The sequence below is a fragment of the Mobula birostris genome, chromosome 1 (assembly GCF_030028105.1).
Source record: "Mobula birostris isolate sMobBir1 chromosome 1, sMobBir1.hap1, whole genome shotgun sequence".
In the NCBI taxonomy this organism is placed as follows: domain Eukaryota; kingdom Metazoa; phylum Chordata; class Chondrichthyes; order Myliobatiformes; family Myliobatidae; genus Mobula; species Mobula birostris.
Window position 1 is genome coordinate 46,161,384 of NC_092370.1, and position 21,212 is coordinate 46,182,595.

Genomic DNA, 21,212 nt, shown 5'->3' on the forward strand with positions numbered 1-21,212 from the left:
TAAGGTTACTTCTGAAACTGCTTTCCCTACATTACCACAAACGAAATGCAGTAAGGGTAGTACAATGGGCAGCTAGCAGAAATATTTTGCGAGACCTTCAGCACCCCTGCAGGTGGAGCTCAACCACAATACACGAACCAGAATGGGCAGCTCAATACTGTATCCAATAGACTTCCTCTTTATGTTGAAGGCAGTCATGGTTGGCCTTCATGCAGGTGTTCTCTGTCTACCGCCTCCTTCGTATTTCCTACCCCCTCAGGAGGACCAGAAAGCAAACAGAGTGATGTGGAAGTTGGCTTCCAGTAAGATGGCGATGCACTTCTTTGCAGTGGGCTCTCCATGCCCAACAAATGGTGCCAATGTGTGTTTTAAATGTTTTTCTTGTGATTGCTAGACCCTGGTAATACTTAACGGGTCACAGTTTGAGGATAAAGGGGAAGCCTTTTAGGACCGAGATGAGGAAAAACTTCTTCACACAGAGAGTGGTGAATCTGTGGAATTCTCTACCACAGGAAACAGTTGAGGCCAGTTCATTGGCTATATTTAAGAGGGAGTTAGATATGGCCCTTGTGGCTACGGGGGTCAGGGGGTATGGAGGGAAGGCTGGGGTGGGGTTCTGAGTTGGATGATCAGCCATGATCATAATAAATGGCGGTGCAGGCTCGAAGGGCCGAATGGCCTACTCCTGCACCTATTTTCTATGTTAAAGCAATCATAACTAAACAGTCAGCCTAACCCATGATTTGTGAAGACTAAAATTTAAAAAAAAAAATTGAGAGTATGGGTTGATGACTGCAATGAATACTACACACCATTAAGTAAAAAAAAGACTTTATTTTAAAAAAAAAGCAGATCACACAATCTTGATCTATTCATCTCGGATTAAGTCACCAAAATATGCCGTGATGGTCTTCAGCTTGTTATTGAGAAAATTCTGTTCTATTTCCACTCGTCCTCCTGGTCCAGCTAAGGATGCCACCTGTAATAATAAATAAGAGAATAAGATACAGGAGCAGAATTAGGCCATTTGGCCCATCGAGTCTGCTCCGCCATTTCATCATGGCTGATCCATTTTCCTTCTCAGCCACAATCTCCTGCCTTTTCCCTGTATCCCTTCATGCCCTGACCAATTAAAAATCTATCAAATTCTGCCTTAAATATACTTAAAGACCTGGCCTCAACTACCTGTGGCAAAAAAATTCCAAATTCCCCACTCTCTGGCTAAAGAAATTCCTCATCTCTGTATGATAAGCAGAATACAAGTGCCACCCAATTACAGCCATATGACCAACTAACCTACTTACTGTAGTCTTCAGAATGTGGGAAGAAACTGGAGCACCCGGAGAAAACCCAAAGGGGCATGGCTGCATATTGCTAACCACCTTGCACCTCACTCTATTTAAACATCTTTGTCAAACAGATCACTTTTTATCCACATGGTTTAAAATATATACCACTAGTTTTCAACCAAGTAGCTTTTGATATTAAATGCCATCTTGTTCTCTGTTACAAAATCTTGCATGTGTTTTTAAGGAAACAGATTTGAGAAAGGTACCACAGACACTCTGCTGTGTGAAATCAGGAACAACAGAACTAAGAAATGTGATAATAAAAGAATCTTCCATTGATGCTATCAGTCATCTCTTCAATTCATAACATTGACTTTGCTGCAGTCTGATGAGAACAGCTGCATATGCAAGGACTACCTGGCAGCATTGTGATGCAGCTGCTGCTTTACAGGTTCAAGGATCCAGGTTCAATCCTGATGTTGAGTGCTATCTGTGTTACAGCTATTGAACTGGGAAGTTAATTGCTACAGTAAGTTACAATCTAGTGTAAATTAAGATACCTAGGAGTTGATTAGCCTGTGAGGGGAGAAAAAAATAATTTACAGGGCCACAAAGTCAGAACTGTCGGGTGGGATGTTCTCCTTCTGTGTCATAAGATGGAATGAATACAATTTTTCTGGTATTATTTGAGAACCATGAAATGTTAATACTCTGTTTATCTTTGCCCTGAAAACAAATGGAACCAATGTAACTAATAAAACTGAAATGTAAAGGATTGTGAAGTGCACATAAAAGTATTTTTCTATTGAAGTTTGACAATGCAGCCCTCACTGATTTGGTTAGCATTAATAAGTGAGAGCTTTTAATTGTGCTCTACTGAGCCATACTCCATTTAATCATGGGCATTAGCCTCCCCAGCATCAAGGACATCTTCTAAAGGTGACACTTTTATATTATAAAAAAAAAGGCTGTAACCTGTTATTAAGGGGCATCCATCACCCAGGACATGCCCTCTTCTCATTGTTACCATCAAGGTGGTGGTACAGGAGTCTGAAAACACACACCCAACATTTTTGGAACCGCTTTTTCTTCTCCCCATCCCACCACACTCCCTGCCATCAGATTTCTGAATTAACAATGTACACTACCTAACATTTTTTGTTCTATATAAAATTGTAATTTTTTTTAATGTATTGTACTGCACTGCTGCTGCAAAACAACAAATTTCAAGACATATGCTAATGATATTAAACCTAATTCTGATTCTTAATCCCAAAAAGTTTTCTCTGACTGTATGCAGAATTTTGGAAAACAATGGTTGCATTACATTGGAAAATCTTGGGCCTCCTGCAGCAGTGAGAGATGATCTTGTTAAGTAGTGAGAATAAACAATAACTGATACAATTATCAAAAAGAATAAGATTATTGAAAACAAAATTTTGGAAATGAGTCAACAGCATCTAAGGAGGCAGGTTGTACTTTTCAGAGCTGCTCCCCCCCACCAGAAAACTTTCATCAGCCCTGAATAATGTTTGTCAATCTGAAGTGCTAATTCTGTTTTCACTTCAATGCTTGTTGCTGGACCTGCTTAATACTTATAGCAATTTTTATTTTCATTTCAGATTTCCACCTTTTTTTTTGTCTGAAGATCACTTTGCAATGATTTGTCATACTGCTGACATATATCAATCAGATAGCTAGCTTTCTTGTAAAACAGCCTGACTAACCATTAAGCACTTTAACTTTAGACATCTGCCCTTTAGTATAATTTATAACAGCGCACCTGTTCACAGTATGGGAAGTTTGTTATGGCCACAGGAAACCTACATAGGAGGAGGGGTGTTCTAAGACTTTGGGCTGGGAACACAATTAGGTAAAATGGGGATGAAAACTGATGAGAATGAGATCTCTAATAAAAATGTGTGAACTACTTGTGCTTGATATGAATCATGTTGAGTGGATCCAAGGAGTATTTCTGCCTTGAATGACTAGGCGTGGGCTGAATATTTAGAGGGAAATCATGTAAATTAATGTAATATATGGCGGAAGACTGCTGTACACAAGGTACAACATTAATCAACAGTCCAGCAACACAATATGACATCAAATGTAGCACACAAGTATATGCAAGCTAACTACACCATTGCTTTTCTTTTCTTATTTTATAACCATGTCGAAACAACAGTTATCAGGATGGTTCCAAAGTCTGAATCAAATTTATTATCACTGAAATTTGTTATTTTGTGGCAGCAGTACAGAGCAAAACAAAGTTACAATATAAAAAATAAATACATAGTGCAAAAGAGGACTAGTGACGTAACGTTTATGGACTACTGAGAAATCTGACAGCAGAGAGGAAGGTGTTCCTAAAATATTGCATTTCCATCTCCAGGCACCTATACCTCCTCTCTAATGGTGGCATTAACAGGGCATATCCTGGACGGAGAGGGTCCTTAATGATGGATGTGCCTTCCTAAGAATACAGAACCACTGGAGCCACTTCTTAAAAATGAATAAATGCAATTATATGCATTTAGATCCATTAGCATGCTGATTGTTTCCATACCAATGCCAATGGTAAAAATGAAAGCAGATTCAGTAGCAATATAACAATGAAAATAAACAAGTATATCATGCTGCTCACATCTAGATTTCAGGTGAACAAAGAAAAAAAAGCAAATACAAAAACCTGAGGATTTAATCGAACTAAATTAGCTTCCTTCATCAATAAACAAACAAAAATGCACAAAAATATTTTTCACATTTTTCATGTCCCATTGAGAATTATGCAAGTGTTAAACGCTATATTTACCCAGGACTTCCTCTTTCTGTGCATGTAAAAACCAGCAAAACTGACATGACCTTTAAATACTTCACTGTGCATTAGAGAAAAAAAAGTGCAAGCAAGAAGATCCAAATGTTTTCAACAAAAAAAAATCCATGACATGTTAAATAATGAGTAATGGAAGGATTTTTAAGTAGACATAGTTTGTGCACAGACAAGATATAACCACTAGATGGAGAAAAAAAAGGGAGCTTGGACGCCAACGTTCAATCCACAGAAGAATGTCATGGCACAGACTTAGTTGTTTTTGTTTAGGTTTGTAGGGTTGGTTTTGGGGACAGTGCAGGGAATTAAGGGTTCAGGTTCCGGTTTAGGGATAGGGCAGTTAGATGCCAAGTAAGTAAATGAAGAGCCTGGGCAGAAGTTCAAGTCCATGTTGAAGGGCTCCATAGTTGAATGTCAGTTGAAATAGCCATGGAACAAGGATTAATAGTAACTTTCAAATGGTAATTGATTACAAGTACAAAATTTACAAATCATTACAGTTGTGGGAAAAGAGCGAGAGAGCAGGACTACTTGCTCAGCTCATTCAAAGAGCTGGCAGTGTCATGATCTCTTTCAGTGCTGATTAAGTCAATTATTTTAACTTTGATCTACAGTAGTGCTAGAAAGTTTGAACCCTGTAGAATTTTCTCTAATTCTGCACAATATGACTCAAAATGTGATCAGACCTTCACGCTAGCCTAAAACTAGATAAAGAGAACTCAATTAAATAAATAACACAGAAACATTACACTTGTTCATTTATTGAGAAAAATAATCCAATATTACATGTACTTGTTGGAAAAAGTGTGTGAACCACTGGGGTAATGCCTTCTACAAAAACTATTTGGAGTCCAGTGTTCCATTCAATGAAAATGGATTGGAGGTGTGGGCTGTAGAGGTGCCCTGCCTTATAAAAAAGACACATAAAGTCAAGTTACTGACAGTCTGCTCTTCTTAAGAAAGATCTGTTTATATGCTCCATGCCTTGATCAAAACAACTTTGAGGACCACAGAAGAACTGTAGAGATGCATGAAGCTGGAAAAAGCTACAAAAGCATTTCGAAAGGCCTGAGTGTTCATCAGTCCACAGTAAGAGAAACTGCCTGCAAATGGAGGAAACTCAGTACTGTTGCTACTCTCCCGAGGCGTAGGCATCCTGCAAAGATCACACCAAGAGCACAATGTGCAATGCTGAAGGAGGTGAAAGAACCTAAGGGTAACAGCAAAGACCTGCAAAATATCTCTAGAACTTGCTAACGTCTCTGTTTATGTCTCCACTATAACAAAAACACTGAACAAGAATGGTGTTCATGGAAGGACACCACAGAGGAAACCATCGCTCTCCCAAAAAATATATAAAAAAGAAAAATAAATAAATTGCTGCACATCTCAAGTTTGCAAAAGACCACCAGGGCGTTCCACAATGCTTCTGGGGCCATATTCTGTAGACAGATGAGACAAAAGTTAAACTTTTAGGCAGAGATGCACATTGCTATGTTTGGAGGAAAAACAGTACTGCACACCAACACCAAAACCTCATCCCAACTGTGAAGCATGGTGGAAGGAGCATCATTGTCTGGGGCTGCTTTGTTGCTTCAGGGCCTGGACAGCTTGCAAATATTGAGGGAACAATGAATTCAAAATTGTACCAAGACATTTTACAGGAGAATGTCAGGGTTGCAGACCGTCACCTGAAGCTTAATAGAAGGTGGATAATGCAACAAGACAATGATCTGAAAGATAAGAGTAAATCAGCAACAGAAGGCTTAAAAAGAAGAAAATTTGTGTTTTGAATTGGCCTTAATCCTACAGAGATGTTGTGGAAGGACCTGAAGCAAGCAGTTCACGCAAGGAAGCCCACCAACATCCTAGAGTTGAAGCAGTTTTGTAAGGAGGAATAGTCTACAATTCCTCCAAGCCGATATGCAGCACTGATTAACAGTTAGCAGAAACGTCTGGTTGACGTTGATGCTGTTCAAGGGGGTCACACCAGTTTCTGAAAGCAAAGGTTCAAATACATGTAATATTGGATCATTTTTCTCAATAAATAAATGAATAAGTATAATGTTTTTGTGTTATTTATTTAGCTAGTTTAGGACTTGCATGAAGATCTGATCACATTTTAGGTCATATTTATGCAGAAATAGAGAAAAATCTACACAGAGTTCACAAACTTTCTAGCACCACTGCATGTGGAAGGGATGATGCTTAACAAAAAAATTTAAAAGTATCAACTTGAAACATGGATTCTTCACTTTTGGCAAGATCTAGATCAGATGCCTGGGAATGACATGGAATGTCAGCAAGTTTAGGATAAACCATTCTTTCCGCATTGTTCTTTGATATCAGTAATTGGTGCTGAGTAAGCAGGATACAACTGTATAAGCAATTTGAAAGGTAATAATTCTCTGCAAAAACAAAATTACAATAATCTGAACCTCATACAAAAGGTTTTTTAGTCTGTTCTCTGCTAAGTAAACAGTAGCAGAAGGAATATAGACTATGTACAAGATAAATTGTTATATATTTGAGCAAATATTTAACCATGACACTTCACACTTGTCTGCATTAAATTCCATCTGCCACTTCTCAGTGCATTTCTCCAACTGGTCTAGACCCCGCTGCAAGCTTTGATAACCTTCCCAGCTGTGCACTATGCCCCCAATCATTTGCAAATCTGCTGATCTATTTAACCCCAGTATCATCCAGGATCATTGTTTTAGATGACAAATGTCAACGGACCCAACATCAATCCCTGTGGCACACCACCAGTCACAGACTGGAGGTCAAAGAGTCAACCATCTACTACCACTCTAGCTTTTCCTGGAAACTCAATTTACTACCTCATTGTGAATACCAAGTGACTGAATCTTTATGATCTGCTCCTTCATATGGGATATTCTCAAAGGTCTTGGTAAAATCCAGGGAAGCATCCACTGCTTTTTCTCTAAAGTTCCTGGCAAGCTCCATCATCTTTCCTCAAAACCTGCTGGGGGAAAAAGCTCTAGTTACACATGACCTTCCATGCACAAAGCCATGCTGACTAAACATTATCAGGCCATATCTATCCAAATACTAATACATCCAGTCCCTTAGAATACTTCCAATAGTTTACCCATGTCTGACATTAGGCTCACTGTCCTATAATTACCCTGCTTATTCTTAGAGCCCTTCTTGAATAATGGAACAATATTAGCTCTTCTCCAGTCATCTGGCACCTCACCTGTGGCTAAGAACATTTTAAACACCTCTGCCAGGGCCCCTACAATTTTTGCACTAGCCTCCCACAAGGTCTGAGGAGAGACTTGGTCAGGTCCCGGGGACTTATCCACCCTAATTTTCCTCAAAACTCAATATACCAATGTCCTTTTTGGCTTCTAAATAATGACAGTGAATACTCTACAGATGTATAGAGTTTGAATACAAGTTACACAATTTTATGCCCAGCGTAGACTGCACAATTACAACATCAGTGCATATAATCTCGCAATGAATTGTACAAATACTTCAATACTAAAGATAGGGTAATGGGCCATGCCAAAATCTCCAGCTCTAGCAACAGAAGAGGAAAATTACTCTAACACGTTCAAATCCTCTAATGCCCCCAAATATGTTCTGCAGTTCCATAAGCAACAGAGGAAGAATGCTGCTTCCCACAAGTCAATTCCAAATGGAATTAAACAACATTATCACACCGCAATTTAAAACCATACTTCAACTAAGCTAAAGAATTGCCAAATCTGCTACAATTGTGAATTGTTCAATTTCTGCTGGGGGCAGCACGTACTGCAATAATGATTAAAAAAGCAAAAACAAACAGAAGGCAATACAAAATAAATACAAGTTTTGGGTGAGGTAGGGCAAAAAGGGAATAACTTTTTAAACATATCCTCAATAGAACAGTTAGATTTCACTTAGTATTTTAAACATTTGATAGGGCAAGTCCTCAGGCTGCTCTGTGAATTAGATTCTAAACCGGAAATAGATAATTGGTTACTGCAGCAAATGAACAATAACAGCGAAGGGCTGTGACTTCCCTTCAATTTGAAAGAATTTTTTTGATAATATCAGAGGCAGATAATTGCTCTGAAATCATACTGGTTTAGTGTCAATCTAATTCCTAAAAAAAAGTAAGCATTTAGCCAAATTTAAAGTGTGCAGACAAAAGTACTACATACAAAATCTGCTATGCACTTCTAAATGAAGAAAACTTTACAATTAAACACCAGAAAACCTCATTTTAAAGTTAGGTTCAACGTCCACGTAATCAGAGAAAAGCCGAAACTTATTATTAACGAAATGAAGTTCAAACACAGATAACTGTTAAATCAACACACATCAAAGTTGCTGGTGAACGCAGCAGGCCTGGCAGCATCTCTAGGAAGCGGTACAGTCGACGTTTTGGGCCAAGACCCTTCGTCAGGACTAACTGAAAGAAGAGCTAGTAAGAGATTTGAAAGTGGGATGGGGAGGGGGAGATCCGAAATGATAGGAGAAGACAGGAGGGGGAGGGATGGAGCCAAGAGCTGGACAGTTGATTGGCAAAAAAGATATGAGAGGATCATGGAACAGGAGGCCCAGGGAGAAAGAAAAGGGGGAGAGGGGAAACCCAGAGGATGGGGTACGAGGGGGAGGTGGGGCATTAGCGGAAGTTTGAGAAGTCAATGTCCATGCCATCAGGTTGCAGGTGACCCAGACAGAATATAAGGTGTTGTTCCTCCAACCTGAGTGTGGCTTCATCTTGACAGTAGAGGAGGCCATGGATAGACATATCAGAATGGGAATGGGACGTGGAAATAAAATGTGTGGCCATTGGGAGATCCTCCTTTCTCTGGCGGACAGAGCGTAGGTATTCAGCGAAATGATCTCCCAGTCTGCATCGGGTCTCGCCAATATATGGAAGGCCGCATCGGGAGCACCGAACGCAGTATATCACCCCAGCCCACTCACAGGTGAAGTGTCGCCTCACCTGGAAGGACTGTAGGGGGCCCTGAATGGTAGTGAGGGAGGAAATGTAAGGGCATGTGTAGCACTTGTTCCGCTTACAAGGATAAGTGCCAGGAGGGAGATCGGCGGGGAGGGATGGAGGGGACGAATGGACAAGGGAGTCGTGTAGGGAGTGATCCCTGCGGAAAGCAGAGAGAGGCGGGGGGGGGGAGGGAAAGATATGCTTGGTGGTGTGATCCCGTTGGAGGTGGCGGAAGTTACGGAGAATTATATGTTGGACCCGGAGGCTGGTGGGGTGGTAGGTGAGGACGAGGGGAACCCTATTCCTAGTGGGGTGGCAGGAGGATGGAGTGAGAGCAGATGTGCGTGAAATGGGGGAAGATGCGTTTGAGAGCAGAGTTGATGGTGGAGGAAGGAAAGCCCCTTTCTTTTAAAAAAGGAGGACATCTCCTTCGTTCTGGAATGAAAAGCCTCATCCTGAGAGCAGATGCGGCGGAGACGGAGGAATTGCGAGACTGGGATGGGATTTTTGCAAGAGACAGGGTGAGAAGAGGAATAGTCCAGCTGTGAGAGTCAGTAGGCTTATAGTAGACATCAACAGATAAGCTGTCCCCAGAGAAAGAGACAGAAAGATCTAGAAAGGGGAGGAAGGTGTCGGAAATGGACCAGGTAAACTTGAGGGCAGGGTGAAAGGTGGAGGCAAAGTTAATGAAGCCAATGAGCTCAGCATGTGTGCAGGAAGCAGCACCAAAGCAGTCGTTGATGTAGTGAAGGAAAAGTGGGGGACAGATACCAGAATAGGTTTGGAACATGAATTGTTCTACAAAGCCAACAAAAAGGCAGGCATAGCTGGGACCCACACGGGTCCATCCCTCCCCACCCCCCCCATCTGGTTTGGATCAGCTACCAAACAAGACAAAAATAGACTCCAAAGAACCGTCAGGGCTGCGGAAAGGATTATTGGTGTGAAGCTGCCCTCAATCCAGAATTTATATGCATCTAGAGTCAGGAAGCGAGCAAGCAGCATCATTGTAGACCCATCACACCCTGGACATCACCTGTTCCAACTCCTTCCTTCCTTCTGGTAGGCGCTTTAGATCACTGTATGCCAGGACAAATAGGTACAAGAGCAGTTTCTTTCCGTATGCCATCAGTCTTATGAACACTTGAATTTTAGTCTATTATAAACCGAGTCCACCTGTACATACACAGGTATACCTCATTGTATATAGTTCACGATTATTTGCACTATTGTTTTGTTTGCTTTTTGATTCTGTACAGCGAGAGCTCAGGGAAACCGGCATCAAATTCCCTGTATGTGTCCACATACTTGGCGATAATAAAGGATTCTGATTCTGATTCTGATTCCTGTCTTTTCCTATCATTTCAGATCTCCCCCTCCCCCTCCCATTTTCAAATCTCTTACTAGCTCTTCTTTCAGTTAGTCCTGACGAAGGGTCTCAGCCTGAAATGTCGACTGTACCTCTTCCTAGAGATGCTGCCTGACCTGCTGCATTCACCAGCAACTTTTATGTGTGTTGCTTGAAATTCCAGCATCTGCAGATTTCCTCGTGTAATTGTTAAATCAACCCACTGAACCAAAAATAATGTTAGATTAATACTTGGTACATGGTGAAGATCAGGGAATATTGCTTGTTCAAAGAAATTTATCTCCCTGCACATAACTACCTATACACATTGGTTTGGTAGAATATAGTCAGAAAGGATAGTAGAATAATTATTTATCAACAAGGTTAGACTATGAAAAGAAAGAAGATTTTCTATACAAAGTGAAATCAGGAAATGCTGGAAACACTCAGCAGATAAGTTCTGACATAAGGGTCAGACACTAAGTGTTATCCGTTTCTTTTTCCACAGATGATGCCAGTCTGCCACGTGTCTTTTTAAAATTTCAGATTTCCAGCATTTAGCTTTCAATTTGATTTTTTGCTATATTTATAGCCCTGATTATACAACAGTTCAAACAATACCATTTCCCCCATCTTTCATTGTTATATTGTTACGCCTCTGGACCTAGACCACTTGAAAACCAACCAGAAAGCCTTTTATCCCTCATGAACCTTTTCAGGTGTTCTTCTGACTTTAATGCAGTCATCACAAGAAACACCAATAACCTGACCATGAAGTTGATAGTAATTTGGCGCCATGGTGGCATAGCCGTTAGCGCGACACTATTAAAGCTTGGGGTGTTCCAGAGTACAGAGCTCAATTCCGGCACCATTCCGTAAGGAGTCTCTGTACACCCTCCCCATGGGATGCGTGTTTCTCTTCCCCAGGTGCTCGTTTCTGGAAAGGTCCACTCCGCACTGTATTACTAAACAAAAATTAAAATAAAATAATACACATTTAATCTACTTGTCAGTGTGGTACAAATGCCATCTGGTGGAAATATAATGTAAATGTAGAGAGCATGTTTATTCCGGATTTGTGATAGGAAGTCAGACAATTATTACTATTAGTGAAAATGTTACAACAACATTTCAGCTGCAACTGTTTTTTTTTTTAGATGATTAATTAAAAAATAGACATGCATACCAATAAGTTCCTCCTACAGTATTTAGTTTCTGCAAAAAGTCAGATTTATTGAAACTAAAACTTTTTTCTGAAACTCCTTTAAACTTCAAATTTCCAACACTGAGTAATTGCATTTACACCAAGAGGAAAGTATAAAACAAAATCCATACCTGGATGAAATTAAGGTATCTTATTACAAATTTATGAAAAAGTCAGCAAACTGATTAACACTCCCCTCTCTAAGGATGCTATATGGCTTGTTGAGTATTTCCAATATTTTTTGTTTTATTTTATATAAATGCGTTCACTGCGCAATGAAAAACAGCTTGATTTTTCTAAATTAATTTTAAGATGCAGCACAGAACGAGCCCTTCAGGCTGCACCACCCAGAAACTCCTGACATCCCCAAATTAAACCTAATCTAATCATGGGACACTTTTACAATGACCAACTAACCTACCTGGTTTATCTTTGGACTGCTTGAGGAAACCAGAGGGCCTGGAGAAAACCCATGCATTCCGCAGAGAGGATGTACAGAGACTCCTCACAGAAATAACAGTAACCACTATGCTACCGTGGTGCCACTTGTGTTGGAAGCAATAGTTCTATTCCTTCAGCTCGAATAGTTTATTGAATAATATAGTTTAGGCTTACGCTGTTCAAAAATCACAATTGAGTGTCTACAAAAGCAAAGATCATAGAAAACATAGAAAACAGGTGCAGGAGTAGGCCATTCGGTCCTTCAAGCCTGCACCGCCATTCAGTATGATCATGGCTGATCATCCAACTCATCAAAACACAACTACTAACTTTTTGAAGTATGCAGACATTTCCTAAGATGAGTTTAAATCACATGAAACCCAAGGACAAAACAAGTTAGTCATGTGCAACAGAGCAAGAGATAGTTAGTTATTAATCCACAAAATTTTAATCAACTGGTACTGTGGTTCATTTTTAATGTCAGATACTGAGCAATGTTCCCTCCATTATTTTCTTTAAAACAGCTGCGCAGACCAAGCATTGCTTTGAAAGGGAAGTTTTTACACATCCTGAAAACTACACAGCACTTTAAACAGTATTGGTGTTCATCGGGCTGGTGATTTATTAACAATGAGTTACTGACTTCCATGTTTATTGTTACAATTTGTAACAGTGTTGTAACTTAAAACATTTGCAATGTAAATACACTGAAGATCTTAAATGTTTCAAAGTAAAAGTTGTGGTATGTTTACTATTTAGAAAATGTTTGGATTATGTTCATTAACGCATAACTAATTACAGGGAATTTCACAATTATATTAACAGATTTCAAAATTATATTATATAAAAGCAAATTCCACTGTGTGGGCAAGAAAGGCTATGTGCACGGGAGCATTTCAGTTACTGCATGGTCGCGCACTCATGAAGCTTAGAAGGAACAGTGATACTGATGCATTGAAAAAATACAGTTCTTACCTGTTCTACGTCAGCATTTCGTGGTAAGAAATAAACAATATTTGGAGTAATCTTCTGTGAGAGTGTAAAAATTTCAAAGGTAAAATAATGTCAAGGCAGAATAGCGAAGAATAAAAACCATTTGGAGTAAGCAACAAAAATACAGGCTGAATGATAACCTTGCAATAGGTTAGAATACTGAAATATTGTAATACTGGAAATACAACATTGAGTAGCTGGAAATTTATAAAATTTTAAAACATCCAATGGAAAATAAAAAAGTATACAATGTCTTACTTGGTCTATTTCAGAAAATTTTGATGGATGCTAGATACTTCCTTAAATTTCAGATCTCTAGCCTTTCACTTTATGAATAGAGTTTGGTCTCTCTCTAGCCCAGCTCCATCTGATGCCAAGGACCTGAAACCCTATTTGTCCAAGATGAAATCTTTTAATCTGGCTACTTTCAGCAAGGAAAAAGGCAATCCAATATGTTAAAGAGGAATTTACATATGAAACCAAAGCAGACCATCAGCCCATTGATTTCATGCTAGCTCCAGGCAGACTAATCCCATTAGTTACATTGTTGCTTTAATTTCCCTATGACCCTGCAACATACTCTCATACCCACCAACTGCTATTTGATTGTTGTCCCCTACCAGTGGGAATAGGACATGGGGGATAAAGAAAGCACTTAGCAGAACCTCACTAAATCACAAGGAGAATGTGCAAACACCACTGACAGCACCAGCAATCAGGTCTCTGGAGCCGTGAGGCGGCACTGCCACCACTGAGCGAGCCACCCTTAAGGAAGCGCATTGTTCTGGTTTTCTGGAATGCAAAACAGCCCCATTGTTCCCTTATGAAATACAAGGGCTATTGTGTCCTTGAACCTGAAACCAACAGCAATTCCTTGTCAGTTTACTTGGCGTGTACAGTGAATTAATCTAGCAGTTTCTGATATTTGCCTCAATTACACACATTGTACCGTTTGTATCCATTTTACCATTGAAGACATCATTGTGGTGGTAATCAGCTTACTGTTCATCTAAGCTTCACTTTGTCTTCTCTGAAGTGCTCAATAGATTTTTACTGACTTACAAAAATCTATAATGGTACTATTGTTACGGCCAATCTAATGTTATCTTTTAATTAAGATCATAGTCACATGTTGTTTCAATATTCTATTACCACCTTCCAAAAATATACCTCCTACTTCCACCCACCCAAACATTCAATTTAATTACTTTTCTTACGCTAACCTTCAATACAATTGTTAACAAGACTGGTTTCTACAAAAATATATAACACGTCAAGGTCTTAGAACAAGCTTAGAAGGATATCCATCCAGGGAAATCATTGTCTTTAGATCGAAGATTTCTGCATTGACATAATCTGGGCCACCCCATGGAGGACTGAGGAATATAGCATCAGCCTTCAGGTCAGAAGCCAGTAACATGAAATCACCAAGGATAAACTCGATCTGTTCAGCCACACCGTAGACTCTAGCATTGTTCTGTGCAAGATCTATTTTCACTGGATCAATGTCAACAGCAATCACTGGATCAAAAAAAAATGAACAAAAAAAGATTGGTCAAAAAGAATCAACAAATTTCACTGTCAAAGATCACTTTTAGCCAAAATATTTATTTTGAAAACCTATCAAATTCCAGGTTCAATTAAGTACTGCTTCATCCTACGAGGAAATATTCCTTTAGGCTTTATGTCACAGAGTTATTTTGGCAAGAAATTTAACTGATGAAAGGTACATCTGTATGAAGGGCAAAAGCAGCAAATGACAACTGGCATGATGCGAAATCGCCAGCCTGAAATTGTGCTGAAAGCAGAAATGAATGTACCTAAACACCTATAATCTACAAACGTTTGTAGGTCATTTGATTCTAAGTTTCCAATTTCTTCACTTTAAAAAGGTGGCGACTCCTTCAATGTCAGGTATCAATACCCTCTTTTCAGATGAATATTAAACAGTCCTTTCTGTGGCACAATCCTTTAGGATTGTTTTCTAGGCAATGCACTTCTCCATATCCTAACAACTATTTATCTTTCAATCAAATTAAAATAGATAATTGTTCCTTTGCAATGAGAACTCAGTGCTCAAATTGAATATGATGTCAAATTACAACAAGTCCATTTTAACTTTGTTTTCATAAATAAAGGCATGGAGTATGAAATAATACAGAACTGGACACTGTCTCTTGGGGAGGAAACAAGCAATTTGTCTTAACAGTTTCAGGGATAAGAAACATGTTGTCTGAAAAGGAGCTGGGACTATTTGCCCTTAGGCAAGAACCTTAGGAAGAGATGTAATAGAGAGAATCTATTCTGATTTATGGAAGAATTGTGAGCCACTGGTTCTGAATCACTGAATTACAAAAGGTTCTGCGGATGCCGAAAATCCGGAGCAACAATGGATATAGATCAGCAAAAGAACCCAAGGCATTGTAAGGAAAGAACACTTTTTGATCATCAAGCGCGTTACAAGTGTGAATGACTGATTGGAAGTGGAGCAAAATGCAGATTTCTAAAGGAAAATTGAGCCAGCATTCAAAATACAAAAATGCAAGGCTTTGGGGATAGGGTGGGTTGGGATTAGGTGCCATGCTCTTACAAACGGCTTTCCTATCTGCTGAAACTAACTTATTATGAAGATCACAGTTTACTCACTGCTAAAAATGTGACTGTCAAATGTTACGTTGCTCACTTTAGCCTTGAGATCCCTGGAAGATGACATGATAACCTCTGCTGCCAGTTAAATAGTTTCTTCTTTGATAAAACTTTTCAAAGAGTGACCGTAATCAATGTTCACATTACAGCATGGTAATTCTGGATAAAAATGGAAAGTGAAGGAACACCAAGAACACAATGACTATGTTTCCAATGTCTTTAAGGTATGAGTTATGGAGCAGCTTTATCAAAGTGTACACAGCAATCCCCCAGGTCCTGATTGAGTCTCAGCCTGAAATATTAACTGTTTATTCCTTTCCATAGATTCTACCTCACCTGCTGAGTTCCTCCAGTGTTTTACAGTAATCACTATGTCTTTCTTAGATTGCAATAGACCAAAGTGCATTAATCTAAATCTAGTAATATACAACCTTAGAATGTTTGAAGCTGTCTGTAGATGTAAACTACTAAACTACGAGTCTGAATTGTGCTTCTGATCAAGAAGGCACCAAGCTGTAGTCTCTGCTGAGGTCATGGCTTAGACTGGGTTGTCTTTTGGGTTCGTAGGGATGGTTTTGAGGACAGAGAAAGGAGTTAGAGGGTCAGGTTAGGGTTTATGGGCAGGGATGTGGGGGAATTAGAGGTCAGGTCAGGGCTCTATGCCGGTAGAAGGCATGAGGGCTGGTGACCCTCCAGGTATGTGAGTTGGTGAGACCAGAGTTCCAGGCTTGATGCTCAGGGTCCCATCATTGGGGAGTCTGGGGTTCGAGGACTGGAGATTGGGGTCCTCATTCATAGTCACTGTTAAGTCCTTGGATCGATATTGAAGATCAAAGCCCAAAGGACAATCAGATGCCTGAATGTTGAGGCCTGATGGCCAGTGGGGAAGTTGGTCCAATGGCTGTGAGTACAAGTCCACTTGAAGCTGAAGGGCCAGAGACACCTTATTCTGGGTTTAAAGTACTGCCTATGTGCACACACATATAGGTGGATGGGAAGGAGGTAAGGGGCTAGATTTGCTGTTGTTGCTTGCGTGGTCCTATGATTATGATGGGCATGTTACGATGGCACCAGAATCTGGCTTCCTCTAGCACATCTTTAGATTGGTTATTAATGCAAATAACACATTTCACTTCATGTTTTGATGTACGTGATGGATAAATGAATGTGAACCAGAAAATTCTCTATTCTTATAAACACCGAAAAATTCCAGAAAGCACATACTTGCACTTTACAAGACCTGAACATCGATAATATTAAACAAAAATGAAAATCTGCTCACACAGTACTTGATTGTCATATGCATGGTTATCACTTGAAATTGCTCAAATTGATATTTGTTCATCACATAAAAGGAATAAACACTATTCATAAAGCAATTTTTATAGATCTGAATTGAAAGGCTCTGTAAAAGTGAAAATACAAAATCTCCAAAGCGCCACAGGTTAGTTTCCTGCACCATCATGCTTAAAACCTACTCCTTTCAACTGATAAATGATTGTGAAATACTAGTTTGTGTTAAAAAAAAAAGTCATAGCTTGATTTCTGCAGGATGTTAATGTAAGCAGGTTTAAGTCATGGTACAGTACCTCTTTTTCCTGCCAATGCAAATTGAATTGAATTGCCTCCAACTCCGCAAAATGCATCAATGATAATATCACAGTGGAAACTCTCCGTGACACGTTTGGCAATGTGCTCGGCAATCTTCTCAGGAGTGACCGAAAACCAGCCTTCTACAAGACAAAGATGCAATTCTCACATAGCAAGTTGCTTGATAATGAGAATAAGATACCATTTAGACATTTCTCAGCTCCCCATTAGCACTGAAATCATTAACAGGACAAAAAATCTTATCTATAGATGAAGGATACATCACCCTCCCAAGAATATAGGAAAAGCTGATGAGCAAAAAGAATGGTAATTGACTGCCAAGCTACTAACTCTGCCTTGGTAGAAATCTAGAAAACACTACATTCACCACAAAAAGATTACCCTCAAGATTTAAAATTCAGATAAATGAAAGAATTTCAAATGTATATGAAGTTGTATAGAATGGAGGCCAAGATAGAACATTGTGTCATAAACATAGTAAGTGACACCCATAACAATGCATACAAGTTTAAAGACCAGAAAGGCCAATACACTGAGGACAGCAAGAACAGCAAAAAAAAAACCAAAATACTCGATATGCTGCAAAGAGGAAATAAAAACATAATGCTGGAATATTGAGGAAGTCAACCAGTTTCTGTGGGCAAAGGAAAAGAATAACAAAGTTAGTAAAGTATATCAAAACTTGTGAAACTTAGACGTAACATTATTGCAGGAATAGTGCGGAATTTAGGAGAAACAGAAGAGGGTGATAATAGGAAGATAATAAATGATATAAGGTACTGCAACATGTCAACAGTGTCTAAAGGAGTTTTAAAGTAAGAATTGCAAAGATGTAACAAGTTTATTAGAAAAATGAGGTAATGCACCAATTAATTTTAAGCTTCATCGGAAAATGTAGATCAGAAGAGGAAAAGGGCAGCAGGAAGTTAAAGAGACAGGCAACAGGATGCTTGTTATCAAACCTGCAGGATGAATAGAGGTGAGTTTTGTCACTTTGTCACAATAATTTGGTAGCGATAACCATACAAATACTGAATACAAAATATTAAATTTCAAGGAAACACTGCAGATTCAGAAGATCAGAAATAAAGCAGAAAACATGGGAAATAATCAGCAGGTCAGGGATAGAGGAAAAAATTTATTGTTGCTGGCAAATGACCAACAATTTAGTTAAACTGGCAGAAGATTGTTACTCCAGAACTTTTAACAGCACCTGCCTAATGTAGATGACCAGTCATGTCATCTGCAAAAAGCAGGACAAATTCAATTTGATCAATTACAGTCCCATTAGACTACTCTGAATCATCTAAGTGATCAACGACACACAAAATGCTGGAGGAACTCAGCAGGCCAGGCAGCATCTGGAAAAAAAAGAGTACATTTGACGTTTCAGGCCAAAACCCTTCGGCAGGACTGGAGAAAAAAAGGCTAGGGAGTAGATTTAAAAGGTAGGGGGAGGGAACAGAGAAACACAAGATGATAGGTGAAACCTAGAGGGGGAAGAATGAAGTAAAGAGCAGTGAAGCTGATTGGTGAAAGAGACAGAAGACCATGGAAGAAAGAAAAGGGTGAGGAGCACCAGAGGGAAGCTATGGGCGTGCGAGGAGAAAAAGTGAGGGGGGGGAAAGGGATGGGAAATGGTGAAGGACGGGGAGTAGGGGGCATTACCAGAAGTTAGAAAATCAATGCTCATTCCATCGGGTTGGAGGATACCCAAACAGAATACAAAATGTTGTTCTTCCAACCTAAGTGTGGCCTCATCATGACAGTGGAGGTGGCCATGGATAGACATATCAGAATGGAAGTAGTAAAATTAAAATGGGTGGCCACTGGGAGATCCTACTTGTTCTGGTGGATGGAGCATAGGCCCGAAACGTCAACTGCACTCTTTTCCTAGATGCTGTCTGGCCTGCTGAGTTCCTCCAGCACTGTGTGTGTGTTGCTTGGATTTCTGGCATCTGCATATTTTCTCTTGTTTGTGAAGCAGATTTTCTCTTGTTTATGAACCGATCAAAGATGTTGTCAACCCTGCTATCTAGCAACATTTGGTCACCAATAACCTGTGACTGATTCTTAGCTCAAGCCCTCCAGAACAGCTCAGCTTCAGACCAGGTCACAATCTTAGCTAAAACTTAAGGTGAAAGAGATTGCTTTGACATCTAGGCAATACTTGACTATATGACACCAAGCTGATGGGAACTGTCCCTCACTGAGTGAAGCAAAAAGCAGAAAAGTAGAAAGCAGTGAATGATAAGGTGCTTAGAAGGCTTTCGAACATTTGTGGAGAGCGAAGCAGAAATAATGGTTGAGGTTGAATGGAAGTAAAATAATAGAAATATGTTATAAAAAGGGGGAAAATGACTAAAGTAGAAAGCTGAGCAACATAGACAAAATGCTCAAGGAACTCAGCAGGCCAAGCAGCATCTATGGAAAAGAGTAAACAATTGATATTTCCAGCACAGACTCTTCTTTTCCATAGGTACTGCCTGGTCTGCTGAGTTCCTCCAGCATTTTATGTGTGTTGCTTGGATTTCCAGTATCTTCCGATATTCTCTTGTTTGTGAAAGAAAACTGGAATAGTTAGAACTCAAGAACTTTTCAAACCAACAATTCTTATTCAAAGAATGAATCAAAGGAAAACACAGTTCTGTGTGATTAAAAAAAAAGTTGAGGCAGGTGGAACAGGATCACGATGCATTTGGAGTGAAATAGGACTTCTTGTGACCATGGTTGGGGATTGGAGGGAGGCTGCAAGGGAAGTAGGAGTTGGAGTTGTCAAGGAACTAAAATTATTAAAAAATAAACAATTAAACTATTTTAATTCAGGAAATAAAATATGTTAAAAGTACTAGAGATTATAAAATGTACTTGGAAACGACCGGAGAGAAAAAAAAGGAAACAGATCTGCCAGAGAAGAACTAGATTGTGAGGAGAGAGGCCGAGGCAGGTTGCAAAGAGCAGAGCAGTTTATGAAGTTGGAAACTATACAGGAAAGATCTTCAGTATTGGGGAGAGGGGCAAGAGGTGAGGTGGTGGGAAGGCATAGACTAAAATTATAGCTTAATATTTAGTGGTAGGGACATAATTCGGCTCCCCCCCAACTCTCTGTAGGGACCAATCCCTCCATGATTCTCTTGTTCACTCGTCCCTCCCCATTAATCCCCTTCCTGGCATTTATCTCTGTGAGTGGAAGAAGTGCTACACATGCCCATTCACCTCCTCCACTCAAGGAGAGACAACACTTCACCCGTAAATCTGTTGCAGTCACCTTCTGTATCCGGTGCTCTCGATTCAGCCTTTGCTACATTGGCGAGACGTGATGTAGTCTGGGGACTGCTTTGTTGGGCACCTTTGGGTCGTCTGCAAAAAGCATGATTTCCCAGAGGCCAACCATTTTAATCCCAAACCCCATTCCCATTCCAACATGTCCTTTATTCCAACACTCTTCTACTGCAACGATGAGGACACTGTCAGGTTGGGGGAACAGCAACTCATATTCTGTCTGGGTAGCCCCCAACCTGATGACATGAACATCGATTTCTCCAACTTTTTGGTAATTTTTCCTGCTCCTGCCTTCTTGCATCCCCCATTCTGGTTCTCTCTCTCCTCTTCCACTTGCTAATCACCTCCCCCTGGTGCTACTCCTCCTTCCCTTTCTCCCATGGTCGACTCTTCGCTCTCCCATCAAGTTCCTTCTTCTCCAGCTCTTTACTTTATCCACTCGTTACCTGCTTGCTTGTTACCTCCTCACCCACCTGGCTTTACCGCTTCATCTATCACCTTCTACCTTGTGTACTTCTCCCTCCCCCCACCCCACCTTCTTATTCTGGCTTCTTCCCCCTTCCTTTCCAGTCCTGGTGAAGTGTCTCGGCTCAAAATGT

The 21,212-nt window shown here is 39.9% G+C and overlaps 1 protein-coding gene across 4 annotated transcripts in view; it reads right to left on the minus strand.

The window, feature by feature from the left end:
- Positions 1-814: 814 nt before the first annotated feature.
- The window catches only part of tgs1 (trimethylguanosine synthase 1), a 56,939-nt gene continuing 36,541 nt past the window's right edge, over positions 815-21,212 (minus strand). For all 4 annotated transcript variants that reach the window (XM_072254810.1, XM_072254803.1, XM_072254814.1 and 1 more), the window contains 4 exons: positions 17,310-17,453; positions 14,379-14,595; positions 13,057-13,135; positions 815-979 (listed from right to left, as the gene is read on the minus strand). In XM_072254810.1, coding sequence (XP_072110911.1) covers positions 869-979; positions 13,057-13,135; positions 14,379-14,595; positions 17,310-17,453 — 551 coding nt within the window. In that variant the 3' untranslated portion in view covers positions 815-868. The remainder of the gene's footprint in view (positions 980-13,056; positions 13,136-14,378; positions 14,596-17,309; positions 17,454-21,212) is intronic.